The following is a 23,783-nucleotide window of genomic DNA, read 5'->3' on the forward strand; positions in this document are numbered from 1 at the left end:
GGCACTGGAACAGACTCCCCAGGGAAGTGGTCACAGCACCAAGCCTGTCAGAGTTCAAGAAGCGTTTGGACAGTGCTCTGTGGCACATGATGTGACTCTTTGGGCTGTCCTGTGCAGGGCCAGGAGTTGGATTTTGATGATCCTTGTGGTTTCCTTCCAACTCAGGATATTCTATGATTCTGTGAAATTTGTGGAATAGTTTTTTTCTGGGGTGTATTTTACCTATTCGTCTACTACAAAGATAATAGACTGTTTAACACTTTGTAAAAATTTCATTAATTTTTGCATTATTTAAAGCCTGGTTGTCTAGTCCTTTTTTATATTAGTGAAATCTGTTCAAATGAGAATCTCAGCTGACCTCATTAACACATTTGGGCACCAAGTATCTGGTAGGTAGAAATCTAAAACTTCAAAAGTTCCAAAAATTACTTTCCTTTATATGTGATTTAGCTTAATGCAATGGAGAAATGGAAAGATGCATTGATTGGTTTATAGTCAGGAATGTTCAAGAAACAGAAATATGTATGAGTACACATCTAATTCCTTACTGATGGTGCTAAGCAGTGCTTAGTCTGGATATCTTAATGTAGGAAAAGGCATATATTCCAGCTTCTTCAGTAATTTAGTGTTTCTTGTTAACATGAAGTCTTTGCCTTCTGCACTGGCTTATAACTAGCTGACCTTTATTATAGAGAGCTTTCACTTGCAGGTTTTTGAAGCACCTGTGCAAGAGAAACAGCTCATGGAATGTAATCTGAAACAGGTCATAGCTTCTCTAATGCTCACTAGACCGGCCCTTATGACAAGGAAAATCTGGCCACTCTTCTCATGACATAGAGCAAGAGCAGCTTTAGTGCCAACTTGATACAGCAGTAAATCTCAGTCTCTGGACAGTGGTCTTCTATATGCAGCCATTTGGGGGCATATCTCTCTTGTTTCTGAAGGTTCTTCTACAGCTTGGATTTAAACAAAATTATTAGTGAGATAAGAATGTGAAATCTATGTTATGTGTCAGGTGTGTACAGAAACATTCAAGAAAGGTGAAATAAATAGGGATAAATTAAATATACTGTCAGTAATTCTTAAATGTAGCCACAGCTTTCCTCTTGCTCTGCACAGGCATATCCTGTCAGATACTGATCACATCAAAATTACGTCCACATATTGTTATATAACTATGTGTAGTGTTTAGAAATTTATGGCCATAAGTGTATTTTAAGTTTCAAGAGTACAGAAAGCACTTTTCAGAAAGAGCTTCCAAACAGAAAACTGGTCCGTAATTATACCCAGCCTGTGCAGCTCCCGAGTAGTTGCCGACAAATGAGCAATAGAAGCACTTTAATAATAAGAAATTTAAAGATATTGTCCTGTGCCATTAAAATGCTCTAGTGGTAGAACTCCTGTTGAAGTCACTCTTCTTGGGAAATAAAATATGAGCTGTTTTAAATATCTGATTGGGCTAAAATTTTGAGCTAGTCAGAGGCACAGGCTGCCTCCATCTTCTGGAACCCTGGAAAGGCATAAGTAGCTTCTGCTTCTGAGCAAAGGTTAGGTTGTGTGCTGCTGCTGCTGCTTGGGCAGAAAGGGTTATATCACCATCACCATTAGCAGCTGGGGACTGGTCTGATTCTCTCTTTAGCAGCAGTATAGATCCAACTTTTCCAGAGCTTTCTAGTCTGTCTGAGTTCCTTCAGATTTGGAGGCAGTTTTCCTGGTATTACGAAGAAGCTATGGCTTAGTTCTGAATAACACCTGATGACATAATTACTTTGCAATAAGTAAAGAGTTCATCAAAAATTGAAACTTTTTATTTCCACTCAAGCTTATCATCACCTCTGTGTCTTGAGTCCTTCAGCCTGTTGAAGACTCAAATGTTGAAAACTACAAGACAGTCAAGACCTTGAGAGTGCAATAGTCTTGGAAAAACAAATTGGAACCAGACATGGGTCAGACAATTGCAGATTCTTTCTTTTAGCTGCCACAGTGGCAGGTTGCTTAGCACTAAGGAATTGTGCAAAACTAAAGGAATTGTTTTCCCTAGCAGTCATACCATTTTCTACCAGCTGAGGTGGAAATGGAAATGAGTACAGGGGGGCGATGTGTTTGACATTGGTAAGACAGATGTACTTTCTACTACAGGGCCCAAAATAAAAACTAGACATCAAAAATGAGGTATCTCAACAAGTAAGAAAAAGGTCTGATCCTTGGGTAATTAAGATGTTTCACAGCAGTTTGCACTGGTGATCTGAAACTAACAGTAAATGAGGAAAATATGCTAAATGACTTGTGGAGCCTAGTTTTTCTCATTTTGTATATTCTTTCTTACTTTGTCTTGTTAATAAAAAATTCATTCGATCCTAAACATGCTTTTGCAGAACGGTAGGTAAATAACAAAACTAATTTTCTTTACTGATATTTTGGTATCTGTTTTTGATTAACAGGAGTTAGTCAGAAGTAACTTAAGTTTTGCCAAATCCTGTTCAGTGTGATGTTGCAGGTGTCTCTTGCTTTTTGACAGAGGAAACAAATTTTATTCTCAATGATCTTTAAATATTTTTCACACAACTGCAAAAACCAGAAAAATGGGATATGGTTAACTTGGACGCTGGAGTCTAACTTTGTAGTGAAAATAACAGCAACTGGCATTGCACTGAGTGTCATGCAAAACAATAAATGAATGTCTCTGCTTTGCACCTGTGTGTGTCTTTCCAATTAGTTGCTCAAATAATGCTTGGAATAGCCAAGCAAGGGGTTATTTAGTCGCATAACTAGAAACACCTTGCACAAGAGAGAAATGCTGTGATGTGATTTCACGCTGCTTTTCACAATATGTAATAATCTCTGCCTAGGCCAAAGTAAGTACAGATATTTGGTCAAGCTGAATTATTCAGTGCCCTACCGGTAGCAATTTACACCTACATTGAACTTGCCTTACCCAGCTGCACCTAAGACTACAAAGTGCAAATGGAAAACATGATCACTCCTGCTTGTGATACAGGAGGTTGTGGAGCTCTGCACTGCTAAATGTGGGGATTTACAAAAGAGATTACGCTGGCTAGACACAGAAATAAAACGTATCAAAGCGCTTTTTAACTCCTAATGTAAACTAATATTCCCTAATGGAGTGTCTAGGGGCAACATCTTACAGTTGATTAAAGCAGGTACTTCAGTTGTTTGTAGTTAAATAGTTGTTAGAGCAGTATTTTACTTTTTAATTACCAAGTCACTTGTGCTTTGCAGTAGTTTATTGTTCTGCAGATAGGTATTTGTGTGTGACTGTGTGTATATATATATGTATAGATATACATACCACAACTCTGAAATGTCTAGGATGCTTGTTTAGATTTTTTTCAAGTTGATCAGATTTCTTATGGAAATAGTGTTGCCTGTTCTTGGAGTACCATGTGAAATAGCTATTACTGATAAAATAAATTTTAGATCATATCTTATCAAATCTGTACCAACATGGTCTGAAAGAGGCAAATAATTTCAAAATATGGCAAAAGTGCATATTAAAAAGAATATATGAATACTAGTGAGCCAGAATTGGATTCTGAAGTTCTTACAGTGGTAGTCTAGAAACAATAGTTTAGATGTACAGCATCAGTTTAGATTTTGTGCTATGCTTCAACTTACATGCCTTGATACCAGGCACTTGAACCATCTTTGTTTTGTTGAATTTCAGTGTTGGCACACTGAAATAGGTGATAGTAGAGGTGTCTATCCTGGTAATCAATCTGCTGCTTCTCAAATATACTCTTGTAGTCAAAGGAAAATGTCTTAATGACAAAAATCCTACGGAACCAACTTTTAATTCAAATTTGCCTCTAATAAAAAGTGCAGGAATGACATAATGGGTTATGTATTTAATGCTGGAATAGAAGAGTTCCAGGTTGAAACTGGTGCATCAAAACACCTCGTATCTGATCCCTGTTAAGTGTGCAGACATGTCTGATGCATGACTTTGAAGTGGGCAATGGAAAGATGTTTTGTAGTGCCTGGGTTTGTGCTATGTGACCCACTGTAAACACTAATTTGAAACACTTTTCATGTGTACAGGACTGCTACTTCATAATAATCTACAGACATCTAGGAATGTTGTTTTTCTAGTGTTGATGTTCCTTTATGTGAGAAGACTGCATCAGTAAGAGTCTTCAGTGTTGTCAGACATCCTTTCAGTTCAACCCCCAAGGTGTAGATCTGTATTTCCCATGGTGTCAGCAAGCTCTGGTGCCTAGGATGCTCCTTCTGGAGCCATCTATGACCTGATGTGTTTACAGTACGGGGAAGGCTGCACTTTCGCATCTTCCTATACACTTAGCAATCCTTCCCCATATGCTTTAACAGTAGTATTAGAAAAACAGCTCAATTACACGGCACCCTGATGGGACTGCATGCTGCTTTCTCACATGGTCAGAAAGACAGAGAAACTAATGAGTGGAGGAAAAATGACAAGGGACAACGAAAGAGGAAAAACTGGTGTGTATAATTAAAAGAAATGGAGAGGATAAAACCAAAATACGCAGAAGGAAATAGAAAAAGGAGATGGGTAAAGTTCCCAGACAAAATGCATGGGTAGTGTTTGCTTCGTAGTTCAGTGCCGGTGAAGTAACTTGATTTCCTCATTTCCAAATGTTTTGATGTTATGCTTTTGGCTACTGACTGCTCGCTAATGGTGATAGTTGTGCTTTAGGAGGACTTAAGGCCACTGGAGAGATCTTGAGGGAAAAGTGGGGGCAGTGCTTTCAAATAGATTTCATCCATCACAATAGCAGCACTTAATACAGAAATGTTCTGCAGTTAGGAAGGAATTGAGGTGCCAGTGTAGCGTTTGCTTATATATTTTTACATAAATTAATTTTGTTTATGCATCTGCACAATAGGGAGAGAGATTCTTAAGTAGACCATATATAGCAAATGTAGTTGTGCCTGCTGAGCACGAGGACTTCAAGCAGTTTCTGTGTTAATCAGGGGTGTTTTAGGAGTTGCTGAACAGGCTTTTGTCCTAATAAGGGAAAGTACAATAACAGTGGTACACAAAGTTCCAGACTTGGTCCACAAGCACAACATTTGGGATGGATACATGTTTTTCTGGAGCTACTGGAAAGATGAGGATGGAGGGTTGCTCACTCTGTAAAAAGAGTAGCTGAAGTGTATGGAGCTCTTGGATGGACAACAGGCTGGTCCAGAACGCTGGGGCTCAAAGGAGTGACTACTGAGGGTGATGGTGGATTACAGATTAGCTACTCGTGATGAAGGTTGATTAAAATAGCAACTCAGTGACATCTCTGGGTCACAAATCCTGATTCTTGGAGAGGGGTTAGTCTTTCTGACAGCTGGATGGGATGGAAACAACCCTGCAGATTTCAGGAAACCATTGTGGTAGATACACTGAATGGGCCAGCCAGGGCCATGGATGTCCATTAACAAGGAAAAATTGTTTAGAAATGCAGTAATAGAAACTCTGGCTGTAGTCATGGTCATACAGCGGAGCTCAAGATCCTGAAGGGAGCGAGGATGGCAAGTCCTTGGACTTCAGAGAGCAAAGTTTGGCTTATTTGGAGAACTGGTAAATGGGAGGCAGCTTTGAAAAGTGAAGGGAGCATAGGAAAGCAGGCAGATTTTTAATGGGAGCCTTTTTCCGATGCAAGAGTGACATGTCCAAATAGGAAACCATCTTGATGAATTGGGATACCAGCTAGGCCAAGCAGGGAATACCTGATTGGACTTCCTTGCAAAACTGTCATGGTGGAAGCAAGAACAGGTTATGGTGAAGGAGTTACAGAAATGTTGTCAAAGCACATAGGACGGTGTTGACACACAAAAGGGCTTGTGGAATCTCATGTTGCTCTCAAAAAACCTCTGTGAACAGTAAGAGGCTGAACAAGGAACATGTAGGCCTGTTGAATCTGGATACAGGTAAGGCTGATGTACTCAGAGCTGCTTTTGCCTCAGTGACCTGACCCATGTGCTTAGAGGGAAGATTCAAGCAAGCAAAAAGCTGCCAGCAATGGATGAGGATCAAGAGAGGGATTCTTCTGAGAACTTGACCTGTACAAATCTGCCTGGGCTGGGCTGGCTTTCTGGGCTGCATCTGAGGGTGCTGAGAAGAGCTGATTGATGCCTCGAGAGTGGCTGTATTTTGTGGTGTGTATGAGTGACAGGAAGGAGAGTGGGGTGAGGATAGTCCACAATTAACTAAAGCACGGCCATTTCCAGAAAAGGCAAGAAGGACAACTTTGGGGAACCATGAGGAAATCAGTCCCTGCTAAAATCATTGAGTCCCCTTGGAACAGACTTGCTTTTGTATACATCGTGTCTAGAAAGGGTGCCATCATGCCTTACCAAGTGCTTGCCTTCTTTGATAAAATGTAGGTATTTGCAGGCATGGGGATAGTAGTGGATGCCATGGCAACTTTAGTAAGGTGCTTGGCGCTGGTTCCCATGCTATTTTTGAATGTGCTTAGGATTCTGCAGTCTGGATGGGTGGACAGCTAGGTGGGTAAAAACCTTGTTGCATCACTGGGGTCAGACAGTTGCAGTTTAATGGGTTGCACTTTGCCTGGAGGGCAATACCAAGGGGAGGCCTGTTGTATTTTTACATCTTTTTCAAGGACCTGGAGGAGATGACAGGATCCACTGTTTGCACGTGACTGCATACTGGGGTTGCTGTGGACAAGCTTCAGGGCTGGGCTGCTGTCCAAAAGGACCTGGGCAAGCTCAAGAACAGGCCAGCATGAACTTTTTGAAGTTTAACAAGGACAAACATTCAGCCTCTGGAAAGGGAGGATACCTTGCACAGATCCAGACTGGGAACTGCCTGTTTGAGTGGCAGCTCTGTTAGTAGGCAATAAGCTGACCATAACCAACAAAGGTAACAGCATGCCAGTAGCTTGGAAAAAGTGATGATCCTGTTTGGCACTCATTAGGGCCCTTCTAGACCATATGCTGTGTCCAGATGTGTCATTCCCCTCTCAGAATCCTGCTGACAAGCTGGGACAAGTTCAGTGGAGGGCCACCAAGGCTAGGGCTGGAGCATGTGTCCTGCAAGGAGAGGCTGAGTGAGCTGAACTCATTTGACCTGGAGCTGGGAGGGCTTGCCACCATCTGAGAGAACAGGCATGTTGAACAGAGATATGCAAGGCTCTGGGCATAAGAAGACCTGTTCCATTGTGGTGACCCCAGCTCTGGCTCGACAGTGTGGAAGCTGAAAGCACTAAGCCTATGCTGGCTGGGGGCAGAGGGGAAGGAGCACAGCTGTAGTACAGAGTCAGAGTACCAACTCTGTGCCAGGTTGGAAGGCACCACAGTGGGTCATGTGGTCCAACCTCCCTGTTCAAGTAGGGTCATCCTAGAGCTCATGGCACAGGATTGCATCGAGACAGTTCTTGAATATCTTCAGTGAGGGAGACTCCACAAACTCTGAGCAATCTGTTCCAGCATGCAGCCACTTGCACAATAAAGAAACTTTGGTGCATCAGTTTCTGCCCATTGCCTCTTGTCCTAGGGGTTAGTATCACCGAGAAGAGCCTGGCTCCATCCTCTTCACACCCAGCTTTTAGATATTTATACACATTAACGAGGCCCCCTCTCAGTCACCTCTTCTCGAGACTGAACAGTCCCAGCTCCCTCAGCCTTTCATTGTAAGAGAGATTCTCCAGGTCTCTGACCAGCTTTGTAGCTTTCTGTTGGACCTGCTCCAGGAGCTCCATGTCTCTTTTGTACTGAGGAGCCCAGAACTGCACACAGCACTCCAGATGTGGCCTCATAAGGGCTGAGTAGAGGGGCAGGATCACCTCCCTTGACCTGCTGGCAATGCTCTTTCTAATGCATCCCAGGATTCTGTTGACCATCTTGGCCACAAGAGCACACTGCTGGGTCACGGACAGTTGCTTGTCCCCCAGGTTCTTCTCTGTAGGGCTGCTTTCCATCAAGTTGGCCCCCAGCCTGTACTGGTGCCTGGGTCTTATTCCTCCCCAGGTGCAGGGCCCTACATTTGACGTTGCTGAATTTCAGAAGGTTCTTCTCTGCCCAACTCTCCAACCTATCGAAGTCCCTCTGAAGGGCCACATAGCTCTCGGAGGTACCGGCCCCTCCTCCCAGTTTGTATCATCAGCGATGATGGGGGGGAACATGGGGGAGCTGTGCCCGGGCCGGGGTGTGGGCTGAGGCGGGCAGTGCACGGGGGACTTCCCGCCCTGGCCGGCGGGCGGAGCAAGCCGCCTTCGGGCCGTGCCGGAGGAGCGGGCGGGAAGCGGCGCTGCCCTCACGGCTGCCCGGGCTCGGGCTGGGCGCGGGGCTCGGCGCCGCCGCTCGGAGGAAGAGGAAGTGGCCGCGGCCCCCGGCCGGGCTGAGCGCCGAGCGGAGCCGCCGCCCCGGGCTGCGCCGCACAAACTTTGTGCCGGGCGGCGGGGCCGTGTGGCGGCGCGGCGCTGCCCCGGCACCTCCCTGTCGCGGAGCCGAGGGGGGAGCGGCCCCGGAGCGCGGCGGGCGGGCACGGGCGGCAGCCAGAGGAGGAGGAGGAAGCGCTGTCAGCGGGGCCGGCCGTCTCCGCCCGCCGGGCATCCTTCAGCACCGCCGGGCTGCGCTTCGCCCGCCGCCTGCCCCAGGTACCGCCGCGCACCCCTCCGGCCCGGCGGGCAAACTCGGCGAGGGGGCGGGAGGGGGTTGCTGCTGGGCAGGGTCGGCGCGGAGAGAGGAAAACCGCTCTGGGGCTCCGGCTCGTCCCGGTGCTCTGGCTCCCGAAGTTCCGAGCGGGGCGCGGGCTGGCCCGGCGTGCCCCGGTTAGGAAGGGGCTGCTGGAGACCCTCGCGGGGCACAGAGGGGCACTGCCTCCTGCCCGCTCCCCGGCGGGTCGCGGTCTGTGCAGCCTCTCCGAAGGGTCCGCCCGCCGCGGTCCTGCCGAGGGGCCGAAGCGGAGCCCGCCCGGGAAGACGCCGTCCTGTCAGCCCGTGTGTGCAGAGACCGCCGGGCTCGGCCCGGGGGGACCGCAGGCGGCTGTGCTGGCAGTCTCTCCCAGCCAGCGCGGAAGTCCGTGTCCAGCCGTGGGGCAGAGCCGGGAGCGAAGCTCTGAGAGGAGCCGGGTGTCCGCCCGCCCAGCCCGGCGCCCTCTAACATGCCGGGCACCTGGAGGCGGCGGTGCCGCGGCGTGCTGCCCTGTGTCTGGCTGGGGTTTGGGCTTTTACAGTCGCTGTTCTCTAGTTTTAATGCCTTTTAGAGTTCTCGATGCCGTTTCAGCACGTTTTTCTTGGAATGTAAAGAGAGGCAGGATGACCATGGGTCAGCATTTGTACGTCTGAGTATGAAATACATCTCTGGTTTATCTGAATTCTTGTCAGAGCAGCCTCTTCTCACAGCCTATGTGTCTCTGGAAAAGGGGGATTTAGTTCGATGGACTTTTAGAGCTCTTCTGTGGTACTTTCAGCTTAGTCTAATAATTAATAGGAGACATTTGTTTTCCATTACGCCTGAGCGTGCTTCCCTCCAGAGCGCTTCCAGCTCGGACCCAGGAAACGAGCTGAACCAGAGGCTGCTGTGTGGCAGGACGGGGAGCGGTGCTGGAGCCCACTTGTGGTCTTGGTAGGGGTGGCTGTTGTGCTAAAGCGATTGCTGGATTTAAAATGATAAAAATATAATTATACCTGACAGAATGTTCTTTAATGTTTTCAGCCAAACTTTGGAAGCTGCGGTATGATTGTATGCCACTTCTGTTTTTATTCCCTTTAAAAAAAAAAAGATTTTATTTATATATTTAGTAGGAGAATAACTAACATTATGAAGACTTAGCTGATCTCCAGCTTACGAGGGGAAATCTTTTTGTACATCTACTTTTATGTTTTATTTTTAATGAATCCAGTCCATTTCAGCTTCTAGTATTGAATAACAAGTTACTGGCAATCACAGTGCTAGTGATCACATTTAATTTCTGATCATATTTAATTTCTGTTTTCTCTAAGGAAAAAGAAAAGTCTCAGAATGAAGGGTTATTTTAGGAATCTGACTTAACCTCAAGTTAGTTACATTAGACAAGGGGCTTTCCACCCTGTGAATGCTGGCATTCCCTGTTCCAAGAATGAGAATGTAGCATGAAATGATTGTATACAGCTGTGATTAAATACCTAAGGGAGTTCTGAGCTGCGGTACTGGGAAATGCAAATACCATGTTGGGTATAATGAAGTGGTCTCAGACTCTGTGGTGTAAAAGCTGGAGTCATAGACTTGTGAAGAAGAAAAATCAAAATTGATGAAGTTTGTATTTAAAATAAGTAAAAAATATTGGCATAACTATTATTCCATCCCCAGCTTTATGTGAGATCCCACAGTTTCACACCTGACACCAGTGATCCACTGTAGCTTTTGCCCTCAATCAGTTGGCTGGGGTTTTGCTCCATGGCAAATTGGCAGAAGGCAGTAAGCATAGAACTGTCTAGTTTGTCTAGTTTTGTGTTTTATCATGGTTTTACTCACTGTCCTGAAGCAGCTGTGCATACATTGCAGTATGCATCTGTTTTTCATACCTGTTTTCTGTGGATTCAGAGTGGTTTGGGGCTAACTTTAAAGGAAAGTTGGATTCCTAGCATTCCTACACATACTTTTGTCAGGTTCATTCAGTCTTTATTTTCTAGACAACAAATGTTAGCTGCTGTGATTTTCCCTTATGTTTTTCAGGGTAGTTCTCTAGTCCTTCTTAGCATTTTTGTAGTCTCCTGTCTTCAGGGGAGGCAACTTGCTTGAACATTTGCATGTGGTGTTTTGAGATAAATTTTACCTGTGCCTTGTTCAGTGACATTAACGCTTTGTTATCTTGACCAGAAATACCCTGTGTGAAAGTATTTTCTAGAAATATGAGGTACTATTTGAATCTTTTGCTGTGCTGAAAGACAGCATCGTGGTATCACCAAGTATGAGATATTTTGGATGAGCATTACAGGGGGATGTAGGTAGGGTAGAAAACAAGGGTCTCCCACCAGCCTACTGTTCCTCAGATTGTTCCCCAACACTAGCACAACTTGACTTCCTCCTCCATCAGTTCTCCCTGATTCTGTTTGCTCTTCCCCACATGCACACACATAAGCCCCAGCTTTGTTTCCCTAGAGAGGGTTAAGTGTGGCTGATGGCAGCCCCTGGTTATGGGCAGGAAGCCCACAGAGGTGGCCTGATGACCTGCAGGCCCAGGGACAGCACAGAGCAAAGTAAGTGTGTGTTATACAGGGCAGCAGAGTTGAGCCCAAGTCAGTGTTTTGAACACTGCAGTAAGGACAATAGCACCTCATAAGAGTTTGTTGAAATCATGTTATCATGGTGGCATGTTATTTGACATGCTGCATGCTAGGGCTGTGCTTTCTTTGTGACTTGGGTATACAAGACCTGTCAGGGTCTACTTTACTGTTCTAACTTTACGGAATCCATATCGTGTTTATCCATGTATTACTTTGTTTTCTTCCTCAAGCTTAGAAACTCTTGAGGCTAGACTAGCAATTGTCTTAATTGGCCAAATTATGTTCTTCTCCATTTTTCTTGTGTAGTCAGTACATTTTCTTGTCTCCCAGGGAGACAGTACCCAACCTGATGCAATAGTTTGGTTTTTAATCACAGAAATGCAGTTCATTATGACAGGGCATCCAGAGTTTTTGGTATGAGTCCAGGTTAGTCCTGATTTGTGTTCTGCTTCTGTTGAGTTGTGCTATCTTTGACCTCTCCAACTTGCCTTGGCTTCCGGCACATTTCATTTCATGCTGGTGTTTCTTGATCCAAGACTATAGTTTCCTCTGCTGAACTTTGTTCCTGTCCCTTGACATCTCTCTGCTTTTTCTAGCTTTCCTTCTTTATTAAGTAAGTCATCTTGCTGTGCCTGGAAACCTTCTTACAAATCCTCTTGTCACTTTCTTGGGTTCTAAGTTTTGCAGATACTCATATTATTGTTTAAACATGTTCCAGACCTCCCCTGTGCTCACATCCTCCTGTTTGTTCCTGTTCATCTCACTAATGAATTCTTTAGTTTTTGAGATTTGCTTTTAGAAATTGGAAACCTTAATTGCAGATTTACTTGGGTTGCTCTGCAGTTTAATTTAAATCAAATCAATGATAAAGGATAAATCTGGGATTATTCTTTCACCAACCTTTCTGTAAGCTGAGATTTAGTTATCAGCCTCCAGTCTAAAATCCTGACAGCACTGGTCAAACTTGTAAGTATATGGTGAAAAAAAATTGGTCAGCTGTAACATCCCACAATAGATGGGACTATTGGTAATTATGGGATTTATGGTAATTATTCCTTGTATTTTCAAATTAAGTATTTAAGAATCTTTCGAATTGTTTGGTAAACTTAAGTTACTTAAACAAAAGATCCATCTCCACAAATAAAAATTATTTCAATATTTATTGAGTATATGCTTACATACTTTCCTCTGGTAACACCCACTTGATCTTCCTTTTTTTTCCAATGTATCTCTTGGTAAGGAATTTCCCTCTTAAACAGTGTAATCTCAGAAAAAAACTATGCAGTGGTAAGCCAGGGCAGGAAAAATGGGGATATGTCACAGACAGGGTTCTGTTCTAGGAACTGACAAAGGATCATCCTGGTGTACTATTCTGCTTTCTTTGTCTGTTTGTACACCCAGTTTGTCAGGTCTGATGTTCTTAATTCTTCAGTTATGCTGTTTTTTTGCCTTGTTATTCCTTCTCTGCTTTGTTGCTTTAACTATGCTAGGAAAGGGACTTGACCATAATTTGCAAGCTCTCTCAGGGTTTGTTCAGAGCTGAGTGGGGGACTAAACACTCTGTTTTTTTGCAGAGTGGGAAGGATGCAAGAATTAAGTGACCACATGCTAGCAAGTGAACTGAGCATGAAGTGCTTATTATGTTGAAAATGGAAAGGTCAGGATTGCAGGAGTGAGGGTTTAAGAAAATAAGCATGTCTCATTACTACACAACAAATGTGAAGTCCTGTAATTATTTGTAAATGCCTTCTAGCATCCCTGTGAGGTACCTAAGTATTACCCATGAAAGGAGGAACGAGGATGAAAGGTCTTAAACAAAATCAAGAGAGAAAACCTATTAATACATTGCAGTTATCTTGTTTCCCAGCTGCTGCACTCATCAGTAAGAATACTATATTCCATAATTTTGTGAAAGGAACTTTAGCAGTAACTTATTGTATGTATTTTAAAAAATAATTTGTGATAAAGCTTACAGAATGCAGTCACTAGTCCTGGACAATAAACACTTTAAAAATACTAATGCAGGAAAACTTATTTTCACTAATTGTGCTTAAAAACAAGCTGACTAGCATGAATTGTCCATATAGCACATTGTAAATACTAAACTTACCTTGGTTCTATTTCAGATGGTAGCGTATTGCATTTATATGTTTGTTAGAATATTCTATCTAATGCTATATATACTTACCAGTTGATTCTAATATTATAAGTATTTAAAAGAATTGCATCAGGATTCTTTTCAAATTATCCCCCTAAGTAGTCATCGACACAATGCATTGATACAGTTGAAATAAACTATTTAGCCAATATGTACTTAATTGATAAAAATCCCTTAAATTACTTACTCTGGTAATGTAGTCAAGCTTCCATTAGCCATGTGGTTCTGTTACATTTCAGTGTAATTTTCATTATTATTCCTTGAAGATAAATTGTTATGGAGTTTCATGAAAGGATGGATCAATAAATCAGAAAATTAGTTTAATTTGTTCCCCAAAACCTCCAAACAGAAAATCAGATCAAAGGCAAGGGTTTTTTTTTTTCCTCTTCCTTTTCTTTGTGCTCTTTTCCTGCTGAAAAGCAATCCTGGGGCCTGAATAACTATTAACAAGAAAATAAGTTGTTAGCTACATGGTGTTATTTTATCCTTATTGTTCTTTGCTAATTCTGAACTTGTTGTATTTAATCTATTTTGGACACACCCTAGCAATGTGAGAAAGCAAACCCAAGCTGCAGAGGGTATTTTAGAAAGCTTAGGTTCAGAGATCAGTAGTTGAGAACTCTGTGCATCTCTATAGAAGCTGTAAAAATTCCGATGTTATATTTGAGATACACTAATTTTCGTGGGTCGCAGAGGTGACTAAATATGGAAATATTGTTGGATTTTTTTTTCTCTTGCTGAGTACAATTTGTTGTCATTTTTTGGCTTTTTTCATGGCAAAGGTTTCAATAAAACCTGTTTTGGGAAGGAGTGTTCACGGGGAGGTCATGTGCCATGCTAGGGTGGGTTTCTATCCTGTTTCCCAGATGCTCCGCAGAGCTCCTCTACTCCTGAAATTCACGAGTAATGGGGAGGAGGAGGTGACAGCAAGAGGCTTTTCCTGTGGCTTGCAAGTTGGACATTTGCTTGGGTTGTATGAATTCTGGGTTACATTTTTGAACTCGGTTTGCAGAAGCAAGCTGCTCCTTCCCTAACCAGTGAAGGCCTTTGCTGTCATTCACAGGAGAAACTTAAGAATTAATTGACTAGGCTTTGCTGTTGTTCAGCAACTCATTGTACCTTCTATTTTTGATGCTTTTCAGAATTAAAGTGAGATACAGACTAAAAAAACCCAATCTGTTGTTAGATTTGGGTTTCAGTTCTAGTTTTATCATCACATGGCTGAACACATGAAAAATTTGAGATTAACAAGATCATAAAGCATGTGTAAGATAATTTGCAATCTAAGTGAGTTTATTAACAGAATTAGTTTTTCTGGCATGTGTAGTTGTAAGAGCTCATAGCTAAATCTTAATTTTAGTGGTTAATATTCTTCATTAGATGTTACTTTTTGAAGGTATTTCTTGTAAGTAAGGAACTTGTGACTTGATAATTAATTTTTGCATTCATGAGAAAGAAAATGCGTGTCTTAGAACCTACTGCAGAGCAAAAAGAATTTGAAAATTTGGTAGTGTTTTTGAAGAATTGTTTTTCAATTTACTAAAAAGTGGATATTAGTGATAATATTTTGTTTTAATATGAGTAAAAAAAAAAGTGGAATTCACATGCAAGTATAGAAAGCCAGGATAAATATAAGTTGTACAGTAACCTTAAACATCCCTTGTAGCCAAATAATATACCTCCTGAAAAAGTAGATTGAAATGTGTTTAGGTTACTTTGAGTACATCAGTGATGAATATTTCTTACAGCACTCTTTGATAACTCCAGTGTAGAAAATTAATAAGGTGAATAATGTCCTGTTGGCAACCAAATTTGTAACTGAAAAGCAAGGAGATATTGTCAGACGATGGTGGGAAGACTCTGAACAGCACTAACTTTGCTGCAAATGAAAGCAAGAGGGTAATAACTAATGTTAAAAGTCTTTGGAAAGTTATAAAGCAAGCTGTCTCAGTAGGAAGTTTGTGGGATAACTTTGAGGAGAATTTGGTGATTCAGTAGTGACTTGTCATATATACATCACCAGTATATTTGAGGAAACTTTAAGTATTTGTACATCCCTGGAACTATTTTAATACTTAGGCTCCTGTATTAAAGTAGGAACTTTATTTTTTAAGATTTGTTTTCTACTGCTGTAGGACTTGCATCCTAATTACTGTGGAAAAGGTTGTGATGTTGTGAAGCTTAATTTTTTCCCTTGATCCCTCATTTTTTTTCAAGAGAAAACATTCTTTTCCATCATCCTTTTCCATATGCATGCTTTAAGTAACATAAGTGTGTATACTTAATGAAATGTGAGGAAGCATTTATCTTCAAAGATATTGATTGAAATTTTAACCAAGCAGCACAAAGATGAAAATCAGTCTTCTAGTAAGCAATCACTAGGGAATCAGCACCAAAAAAAGGGTGTTTTCAGTCCATTTCCAATTGGGCAGGTATCCCAGGCTGAATAGCTTGTGGGTTGTCAGCGTTCACAGAGGTCATCGCTCACATGGACAATGAGGGTTGACCAGTTTTTCTCCAAAGGACTGAGGAAATGCTTGCTGGAGAGGCACAGGAGAGTGTCTGTGGCTGCTGCTGGAAGCACAGGCTTGTATTTTCTAACACTTTCACCCCAATTTAGGAAAGAATGCAACTCTCCACAATGTGAAATACTGAGTCCCTGAGGCCTACTTCTGCTGCCATCACTCTCTGAAGAGTCCTGTGGATTTCAGACTATTTGTATAACCAAAGGTTGCAGGCACTGTGGCCTAATGACCTCTGAAATGGAGTTTTTTTCCTTATGAAGTGCTGTCCCGTGTACTTAAGATGTATAAGAATTACTGGCCTACTGCTGAAACAGGAAATTTGATACACTTTCTCATACTTACTACTATCTCAATTCCTTACTAGCACGAGTACGCTGCTAGATGTATTCCATTACAGCTCATGGAAAAATGCCTAGTATCTTGTTAGGCTCATTAATATGCAGTAGATGTTTGTGTATTAAAATAAATAACATTTTAAACTGAAGCTAATAATATTGCACAGGCAGACAAAAGAACCTGCTGTATATACAAAGATGGTAGTACTTGTTACTACCAAAAAAAAAATAAATGGTAGAAAGTATCACTTTGGGAAAATAAAAAGATCCTGGGGATTTTCAACATTAAATGCCAAATGAGAAAAAAAAGTCCCAAACCTTGATTTCACTGGTAGAAATTGTTAAAGTAGTTTTTACTTTTCTCTCAAAGTAATCAGGGAAGGTTGTTTTCTGTTGGATGAATCCACCAAATATTGAAACTTCAGGAACACATATCATCCACTTTTTTTGATACTGCATGTCTTTCTAGGAAATGTTTTTTCTGTTTCCAGGTTTTGTGTCATCAAATATTTACTATGTTGCTTTTTTCAAGTTTGGTGTGTTGGTCAGTCCAGTTTTGATCTATTTATTAGTGACTTTGCAAGAAGATGTAAATATGCATTTATGGACTCTGCAGATGATCAGAAGATGGGTGGTATTGTTGAGCCTGGAAAGACTTCCAACTCTTTCTTCCAGGAATGCAGGAGAATGGGATAAGATTATTACTGAGCAGTAGAAATGCAAAGAAATATAGCAAAGTTATGAGGGATGAGTTGGAAACTTCTCAGTTAGCTGTGTTGGATAAAAATAAAGAGAAACAGGTTCTTTGTCTGCTGGGAAGTTGACAGTAAACTGTGAACGTGATGATTTAGCTGTGAGTGATGATCTTGGGTGCAGTAGGTGTATTATTTGCAGTAGAGACAAGGAAGCATCAATGTTATTTTAATAAGCCTTGTTAAGATCTCTTTTTGAGCATATGGTCACCTGTGTTCATGTAGAGAAATGAGAACACTGATGCAAATGAGAGTGAGTGGGGTGGTGAAGGGAACAGAGATCCTGTCTTGGAAATGGCAGAACAGGACTTGAGAACATTTGTCCTACCAAAATATGCTAAGGGATTTGGTAATTATTAATAAGAATGATTTCACAAGGAAATATGAGGGAGTGAAAAAATGTATAAAAGTTAGAGCACAATATAAGTATAAATAAATTTTTTCAAGTAGATTCCAAATATGTTGAGGCTGGAAATTTGACTTAACTTTCTAAGCATTTGGGGGATGGACCTGTGGCATGAGCTTGCAAGCAGCTCTTTGGAGATGGGCAATCTGAACAAGGTTTTCATTTTCTTCTTGAGGTTTATTAACTGTCAAGGTAAAGGCAACCCTAGTCTGTGACTGAAGGTTTTCACGTGCTCATTGCTGTACACTGGAGGTTGCAGGGAGGCTGTAACACTGATCTTCCTGATGCTCTGTGCAGTGTCTTTACACTGAATGGATCCCATGCCTTGAGGGGTGTGGAATGGCCTGTGGGAGCCACTCTGTCACTACTGAGTGTTAATTCTACGTTTCCCTCTCCATCCCAAAAGCATGTGTTTCTCCATGTAGGTGGAGGCAGGATGCTGGGTGGGTTGTAATGAAAAACCTACTTGATCTGTCTTTATTGTTTCATACTTGCTGCTGGTTGAAATAATTTGCTTCAGTCCCACCAATGCTGGTGAGAGGAATGAGAGAGTTTGGATCATCTAAGTATTTTAACCAGGCAGTTCTTCCATTCTTTCATACTCAGATAAGCCATAATGTGTGGGATATTGAGAAACATTTAGTGTGTAGCAGGAATGGATGTCAGAAGTAATCTTTTAAAAATCTTGTGGACTAGCAGCTTATTAAAGAGAAAAGTATTTATCTAGTCCAGTTCTGTAGCCGTGCCCCTCTTTTGTATTGAACGTGGCTTCTGGAAAGCGCCATTATTTCCGGTGGTTTACCTAAAAAAATGAGGCAGGAGGAAGTGAGTTTGTTTTGTAAATGCTGTTAGTTCTCTGCAGACCTGCTTTTTCCATTGAATTAAAAGACTAGATACGAATTTTAATGTTACAGAGATCTGTGTAAAGCTTAATACTAGCTGCTCTCATAGTAGTTGCATATACAGAAATTGTTATTAAGTTGTCAACCTTTATATTAGCAAGTTATTTTGGATTTTCAGCTACTTTTTATAATGGAACATGTGTCTTCCAGAGTATACTATTGAATACATTTGAATGATGCAAAATACATGCATTAAACTGTCAATTTTCCAATAAAATAATAGCATGCCTGAGGGTTGATATGAGTACTATATACTTCAGTTACTATCTGAGCATTTATTTAATTATACTATTTCATATAGTTTGTAGTTAGCTTGTATTTAAAATTAAAAATCACCAAATGTGCTAGTGTGGGGCATGAAACCAGAAAGAAAAAAGTAAAAATTAATCGTGTTTATGCGTTTTCCCTTTTCCCTTTCCCTATCTTTGTATCAGGAGCTGCTGAAATGGGTTGTGGATTGAACAAACTAGAGAAGCATGATGAAAAACGACCTGGTAATATCTATTCAACTTTGAAGAGGCCTCAGGTAGAAACCAAGATAGATGTTTGCTATGAATATCGATTCTTGGACTTCACAACACTAAATGATAGTAAGTACACAGTATTTTTCTTTAGATTTTTTTTCTATTCAAATTAACATGTTAATTGCTTCATAATAGCTTTTAATAGTAGTTAAGTTTTTTAAATGTCTTCAGTTTCTTTAGGTATAATGCCTTCTCTTCAGTCATAATACATGCTGAGAGCTTAGTGAGAATTTTGTGTTAATTTTTAACCTTAGAGATAGTTATAGGCTATCAGATCTAAGGTTCTTTTACACCCCAGCCCCTATTTTTGGTTGGGTTTTTTGGTGTTTTTTTTTTTTTTTTTTTTTTTTACTCTGGTATAGATGTTTGTTTCCTTAATTTGCATTTTACCCAAGTTTTGTATGGTAAAACCATTCAAGTCTGCCAGGTTATATACTTTACTGCTCTTTTTTTCTTCTTCCCTTTCTGCTCTTTGTGGTCTCTCGGGGATATTTTGAGAAACTGGTGTTTTCGTTTTTGCTAACTTGCCTTAAATAACTCTTATGCAGTTACAGATGCTCACAGGTGCACCCATGTAGATGGAAACAGGATGGTGGGTGGCACTGAAGATCTAAAACATCAAAGGGGTGATGGTCCAGTCTCATGCAATTTTTACCTTAGGTTTTTTCTTCTCTCTGAAATGGTCTTGTTTTAAATCACACGACAATCCACAGACATTCCGTTTCTTTCCCTGCTGATTGACATCAGGTATCACTGCCAGTTTTGCTCACACCCTTGCCCTCTTTCACTTCAGAATTAGCCTGTTCTACAAGCAATTACTCCTCACACCATTTGGAAATCTGAAGCTTGAGCAGAAGGCTGAGACCTGCTTCTTGCTATATATAAAACAACACAGTACCAAAATCTGTTACAGCTAGCTGGCAGGACGCCAGGTAGGAGCCTCTGTGCTTTTGCCCTGTGACTTGTCTTGTTTTGCAAACCAGGTCAGAGGAAAAGCCAAAGCGGTGCCTCTCTCACGGTGTGAGACAAAGAGCTGCTGGTGCGTTGCTTGATGTGACACCTCTTGTGCAGTTCAGCGTGTCAGTCCGGAGTAATGGGAATTTGTTGGGTTTTAAAACTTTCTGCAAGTAAACTGGAATTTGGGAAAAGGTGGAGGTTTGGAATAGGTGGTTGGACAGGGCTGTGCTTCTGTAGGCAATGTGAGAGTTGAGAAATTTTGTCTTTGCAGACTTTTAGTGCCGTGCCTCCAGCACTTGTGTTCTCCGGTGTTTTTTGATACGCTAATTGGGATGCACTGCTGTTATTGAGAGCACCAAGCAAATGGTAGAGGAATTTTTTTCATATTTATGTATTACAGTTGTTTAGACATTTATGTATTTTTCTTTCAAAGTGAACTGTTTATGTCCTTTGATAGTTTGACAGCTTTTACTGAGATGTACTGCAAGTTGTGTTCCAGATTTTTCTTGGTAATGGCATCACTGGTTGATTTACATTTTTGCTGAGAAATAACCCTTGTAGATAACCAGAGTTAATGATGAGTGTTTCACCTGTATCTGTGTGGATTCAAAGGCTTCTAAAAATGGAGTGCTCATAGCTGTGTGAAAAGAACATTTGGATTGTGAAGTCTGTCTTCTGTGAATCTACTTTAGCCCTTTCAGTGTGTGTATATATCTCCTGACATCATTTTTTCCACAAGTTTTCTGCTTCATTGGGTTTTTAGAATAAACCATATTAAGTTATGAGTGGCTGCAGAATACGTTATTGTATCCTTATGCTGGGCCTTATTTACAAGAACAGGGAGCCTGGCAGTGCAGACAGGTACTCATTTTTCTCTGGAGCTTTTCTGTAAGACTGCTCTGATAACTGTATTTCTCACTAGCGTTTAATCTTAATGGTGAGAAGGATGCGATTATCTCTCCATGTTGCAAGTGGGAGCTAATTCACAGGCTACTGCCAGAAGGTTTCCAAATGCTTAGCATTTCCTCATGTGTTCCAAAAGCAGCTCATATTGACTTCAGATGTAAAGGTGTATGCTCGTCATATCTGCGGTTTAGAACTGCATATATTGGCAAATCTGATATCCAGATAATTAGAGACCAGTTCCAGAATGTGGCATGTGCAGTTTGGCTGGCAGCTGGGTGGATGTAAGTTTTCTGCAGCTTGGGAAGATACTACTCTCCTCTCTTGCCTCCTATTCAGCTCTGTGAATTGATTTAACTCATGTATCTGACAGGTTATGCAACTTTTTTGTTTCGCTATCCTCTGCCATAACAGTGTCTTGTGGAAGGGTCTGAAGAAGGCTGGAGCCGGTATAAGTGGTGGGAATATGTAGTCAGGAAAAGAAACAGGACCTTCTTTAAATCAGCACACACTATTGTGAACTCACAGAATCATAGAATGGGTGAGATTGGAAGGGACAACAGTGGGTCATCTGGTCCAACCTCCCTCCTCAAGCAGAGTCGTCACAGAGCCCGTTCAACAGGATTGTGTCAAGGCAGTTCTTGAATATATCGAATAGGGCAGACTGCACAATCTCTCTGGGCAATCTCTTCCGGTGCTCGGTCACTCATACAGTGAAGAAGTTCTTTCTCATGTTCAAGTGGCACTTCCTGTGCGTCAATTTCTGCCCATTACCTCTTGTCCTAGTGGTTGGCACCACTGAGAAGAGCTTGGCTCCATCCTCTTGACACCTTCACTTCAGATACTTCTATTCGTTGATGAGATTCCCTCTCAGTTGTCTCTTCTTAAGGCTAAACAGGCCCAGCTCCCTGAGCGTTTCCTCTTAGGAGAGATGCTCCAGTCCTCTAATCATCTTTGTAGCTCTCTGCTGGACCTGCTCCAGGAGCTCCATGTCTCTCTTTACCGAGGAGCCCAGAACTTGACACAGCACTCCAGAGACAGCCTCACTAGGGCTGAGCAGAGGCTAAGGATTACCTCCCTTGAACTGCTGGCAATGCTCATTCTCTTAGCATCACTGTTGAAAACAGGGATAAAATACTGTCCTGGTGATCATTTTTCTGCTGTGTTTGTTAGGAGTTTAACTTTGCTTGCTTGCTGCTTCTGGTTACTGTTTACCTTCTGGCATACACAGCTAAAGGAATATAAGAAATATGCTCCTGTATTAAATATTTTTATTCTTTTTTGAACTTTTACCTTGCTCTGCATTGATGCAGATGTCCAGTGGAAATAGTGTTTGATCACTTGTTTAAGTACTGTATAATGTATAGATGCAAAAGACAGAATTAAGGTTGCAAGCATAAACTTCATCTTTACATTTCCCAGTGTTACAAGATTCATATACTTGAAAGTAAAGTATCTAGGGAAAGATTTTCCAAACTTTCAAGGAAGTAGACTATGGAGAACCCATTGCTTTCTGTTGTGTGCCCCACGTTGATAATCTGCATGGTTCTTCAGAATTAAAATGGTTAGATTTGCCACTGTCCTTTATTTCTTGAGCAAGTGTGGAAATTGATACCAGCAAAGGGTTATCATCTAGTGTAGACAGGCACTTGAGGAATAAGGGGCACCTTCCTAAGGCATTTCAAAACCTTGAGGTGGGCATGCTTGTTTTGAGTTATTGGCTTTATAATATCTGCTTATGAGCATTACCTTTCTTGGTTCTCCTAAGGTGACCTCTCTTCCAAGAAATCACAGTCTGTCTTCCATGTTGTCCCTTGACAGTGTCATCCTGTGCTCTATTCTTTAGTCATCTGTACTGTCCAAAGCTTGTAGGCTACTGCTCTCCCTCAGGTGAAATTACATCAAATTAAATTGATAAAATCATAATACATTTTTACTTGTGAAGAAGACATTATTAGATTTGTGAATTGGTTGGCTCATTGCTGGGTTGGCAAAGTGCCAGAGGAGGTGCAGAGGAAGAGCAACATCTTCCCTCTGCTGACAGCAGTGACCTTACTTGGTTGCCCCAGCTGTGACACATAACTTCATTCCTGGTGGGCTCATCCAGCTCCTGAACTCTGCCCACCTCGCTGTCATCTCGTTGCTGTCATTCCTTCACAAAGTCAGGCTCATCTGTCACTGTACGGTCCAGTTTCGTGTCATCTCCATCTTCAGCAGGTTTTTCAGACAGGCTGTGACCCCCAGTCATTTCCTCTGCCTCTCCTTGGAGTCATTCTGTCTCAGAGACCGGCCACTCCCACTGGTGCCGTGCGACAGGTGCAGGTGATGCCTAGGAGAAGGTGTACAATACCTGTATCTGCAACAGGAATGTTTTTCTAGCGTTCTACTGGCAAATCCTCACTTCACACTTGCTCAGTTGGTTTCCTTCTCACTACCTTTGAGACAGTACCAATGTTAAGTGGCAATGATTGAATTTTATAACAATAAAACATTTGAGGAAAGTAAAAGACAGTAGCATTAGATGAATGCTGCAGCAAACCTTTTGCTAGAAAGCTGGAAGAGACAAATTAGGGTCTATCTGTATATACTTCAGGCCTTTACTGGGGGAAAAAACCCAAATCCAAAAGATTATATCACCTGCCCAAAAGTAAAAAATTGTTTTTATTTTGCATCTGTCTCCTTATATATAAAAGGAGCTGGATAATGATCATCTTCTACCTCTACTATCTCCAAGTTTTATTAGAAATAAGAGGCAAATGGTGAGCAAGCCTCAGGAGGAAATGTGCTTGCAAATGTAACAGCCTTAATTTAAAGCAACCGTGTTTTCAACAGTGCCTTCATGGGGTAAGCTGTTTTTTGTTTGGTTATTTTTTTGGAAAGAGAAATATTTCAATAGTCTGCATTCCTTACTTGATCTTATCTCATCTACTGGTTTTGGAAAACTTTGCTTACAATGACAGATCATACAGAAACTAAGCTAACTTCTTCATCCTTTATTTCTTTTCTTCTACTTCTTTTCCATTATGACAGAAACTGGGAATCTGATAGTAATTTATTTCTTCACTTCTCGGAATAGTGTGGAAGTTTTGGTATTTAGGAGAA

General features: G+C 41.5%; 1 protein-coding gene across 2 annotated transcripts in view; it reads left to right on the forward strand.

The window, feature by feature from the left end:
• The first annotated feature begins 8,250 nt into the window (after nt 1-8,250).
• The window catches only part of RFTN1 (raftlin, lipid raft linker 1), a 96,040-nt gene continuing 80,507 nt past the window's right edge, over nt 8,251-23,783 (forward strand). Inside the window, exons 1-2 of one of the 2 annotated variants that reach the window (XM_051808297.1) lie at nt 8,251-8,609; nt 18,732-18,887. In XM_051808297.1, the coding sequence (XP_051664257.1) occupies nt 18,743-18,887 (145 nt within the window). In that variant the 5' untranslated portion in view covers nt 8,251-8,609; nt 18,732-18,742. Of the gene's footprint in view, nt 8,610-9,143; nt 9,580-18,731; nt 18,888-23,783 lie in introns of those variants that run through there. The other variant, XM_051808296.1, reaches the window with a different exon arrangement.

This window comes from Manacus candei, unplaced genomic scaffold (assembly GCF_025592945.1).
Source record: "Manacus candei isolate 608988 ecotype Guabito, Panama unplaced genomic scaffold, ASM2559294v1 h1tg000072l, whole genome shotgun sequence".
Taxonomy (NCBI): domain Eukaryota; kingdom Metazoa; phylum Chordata; class Aves; order Passeriformes; family Pipridae; genus Manacus; species Manacus candei.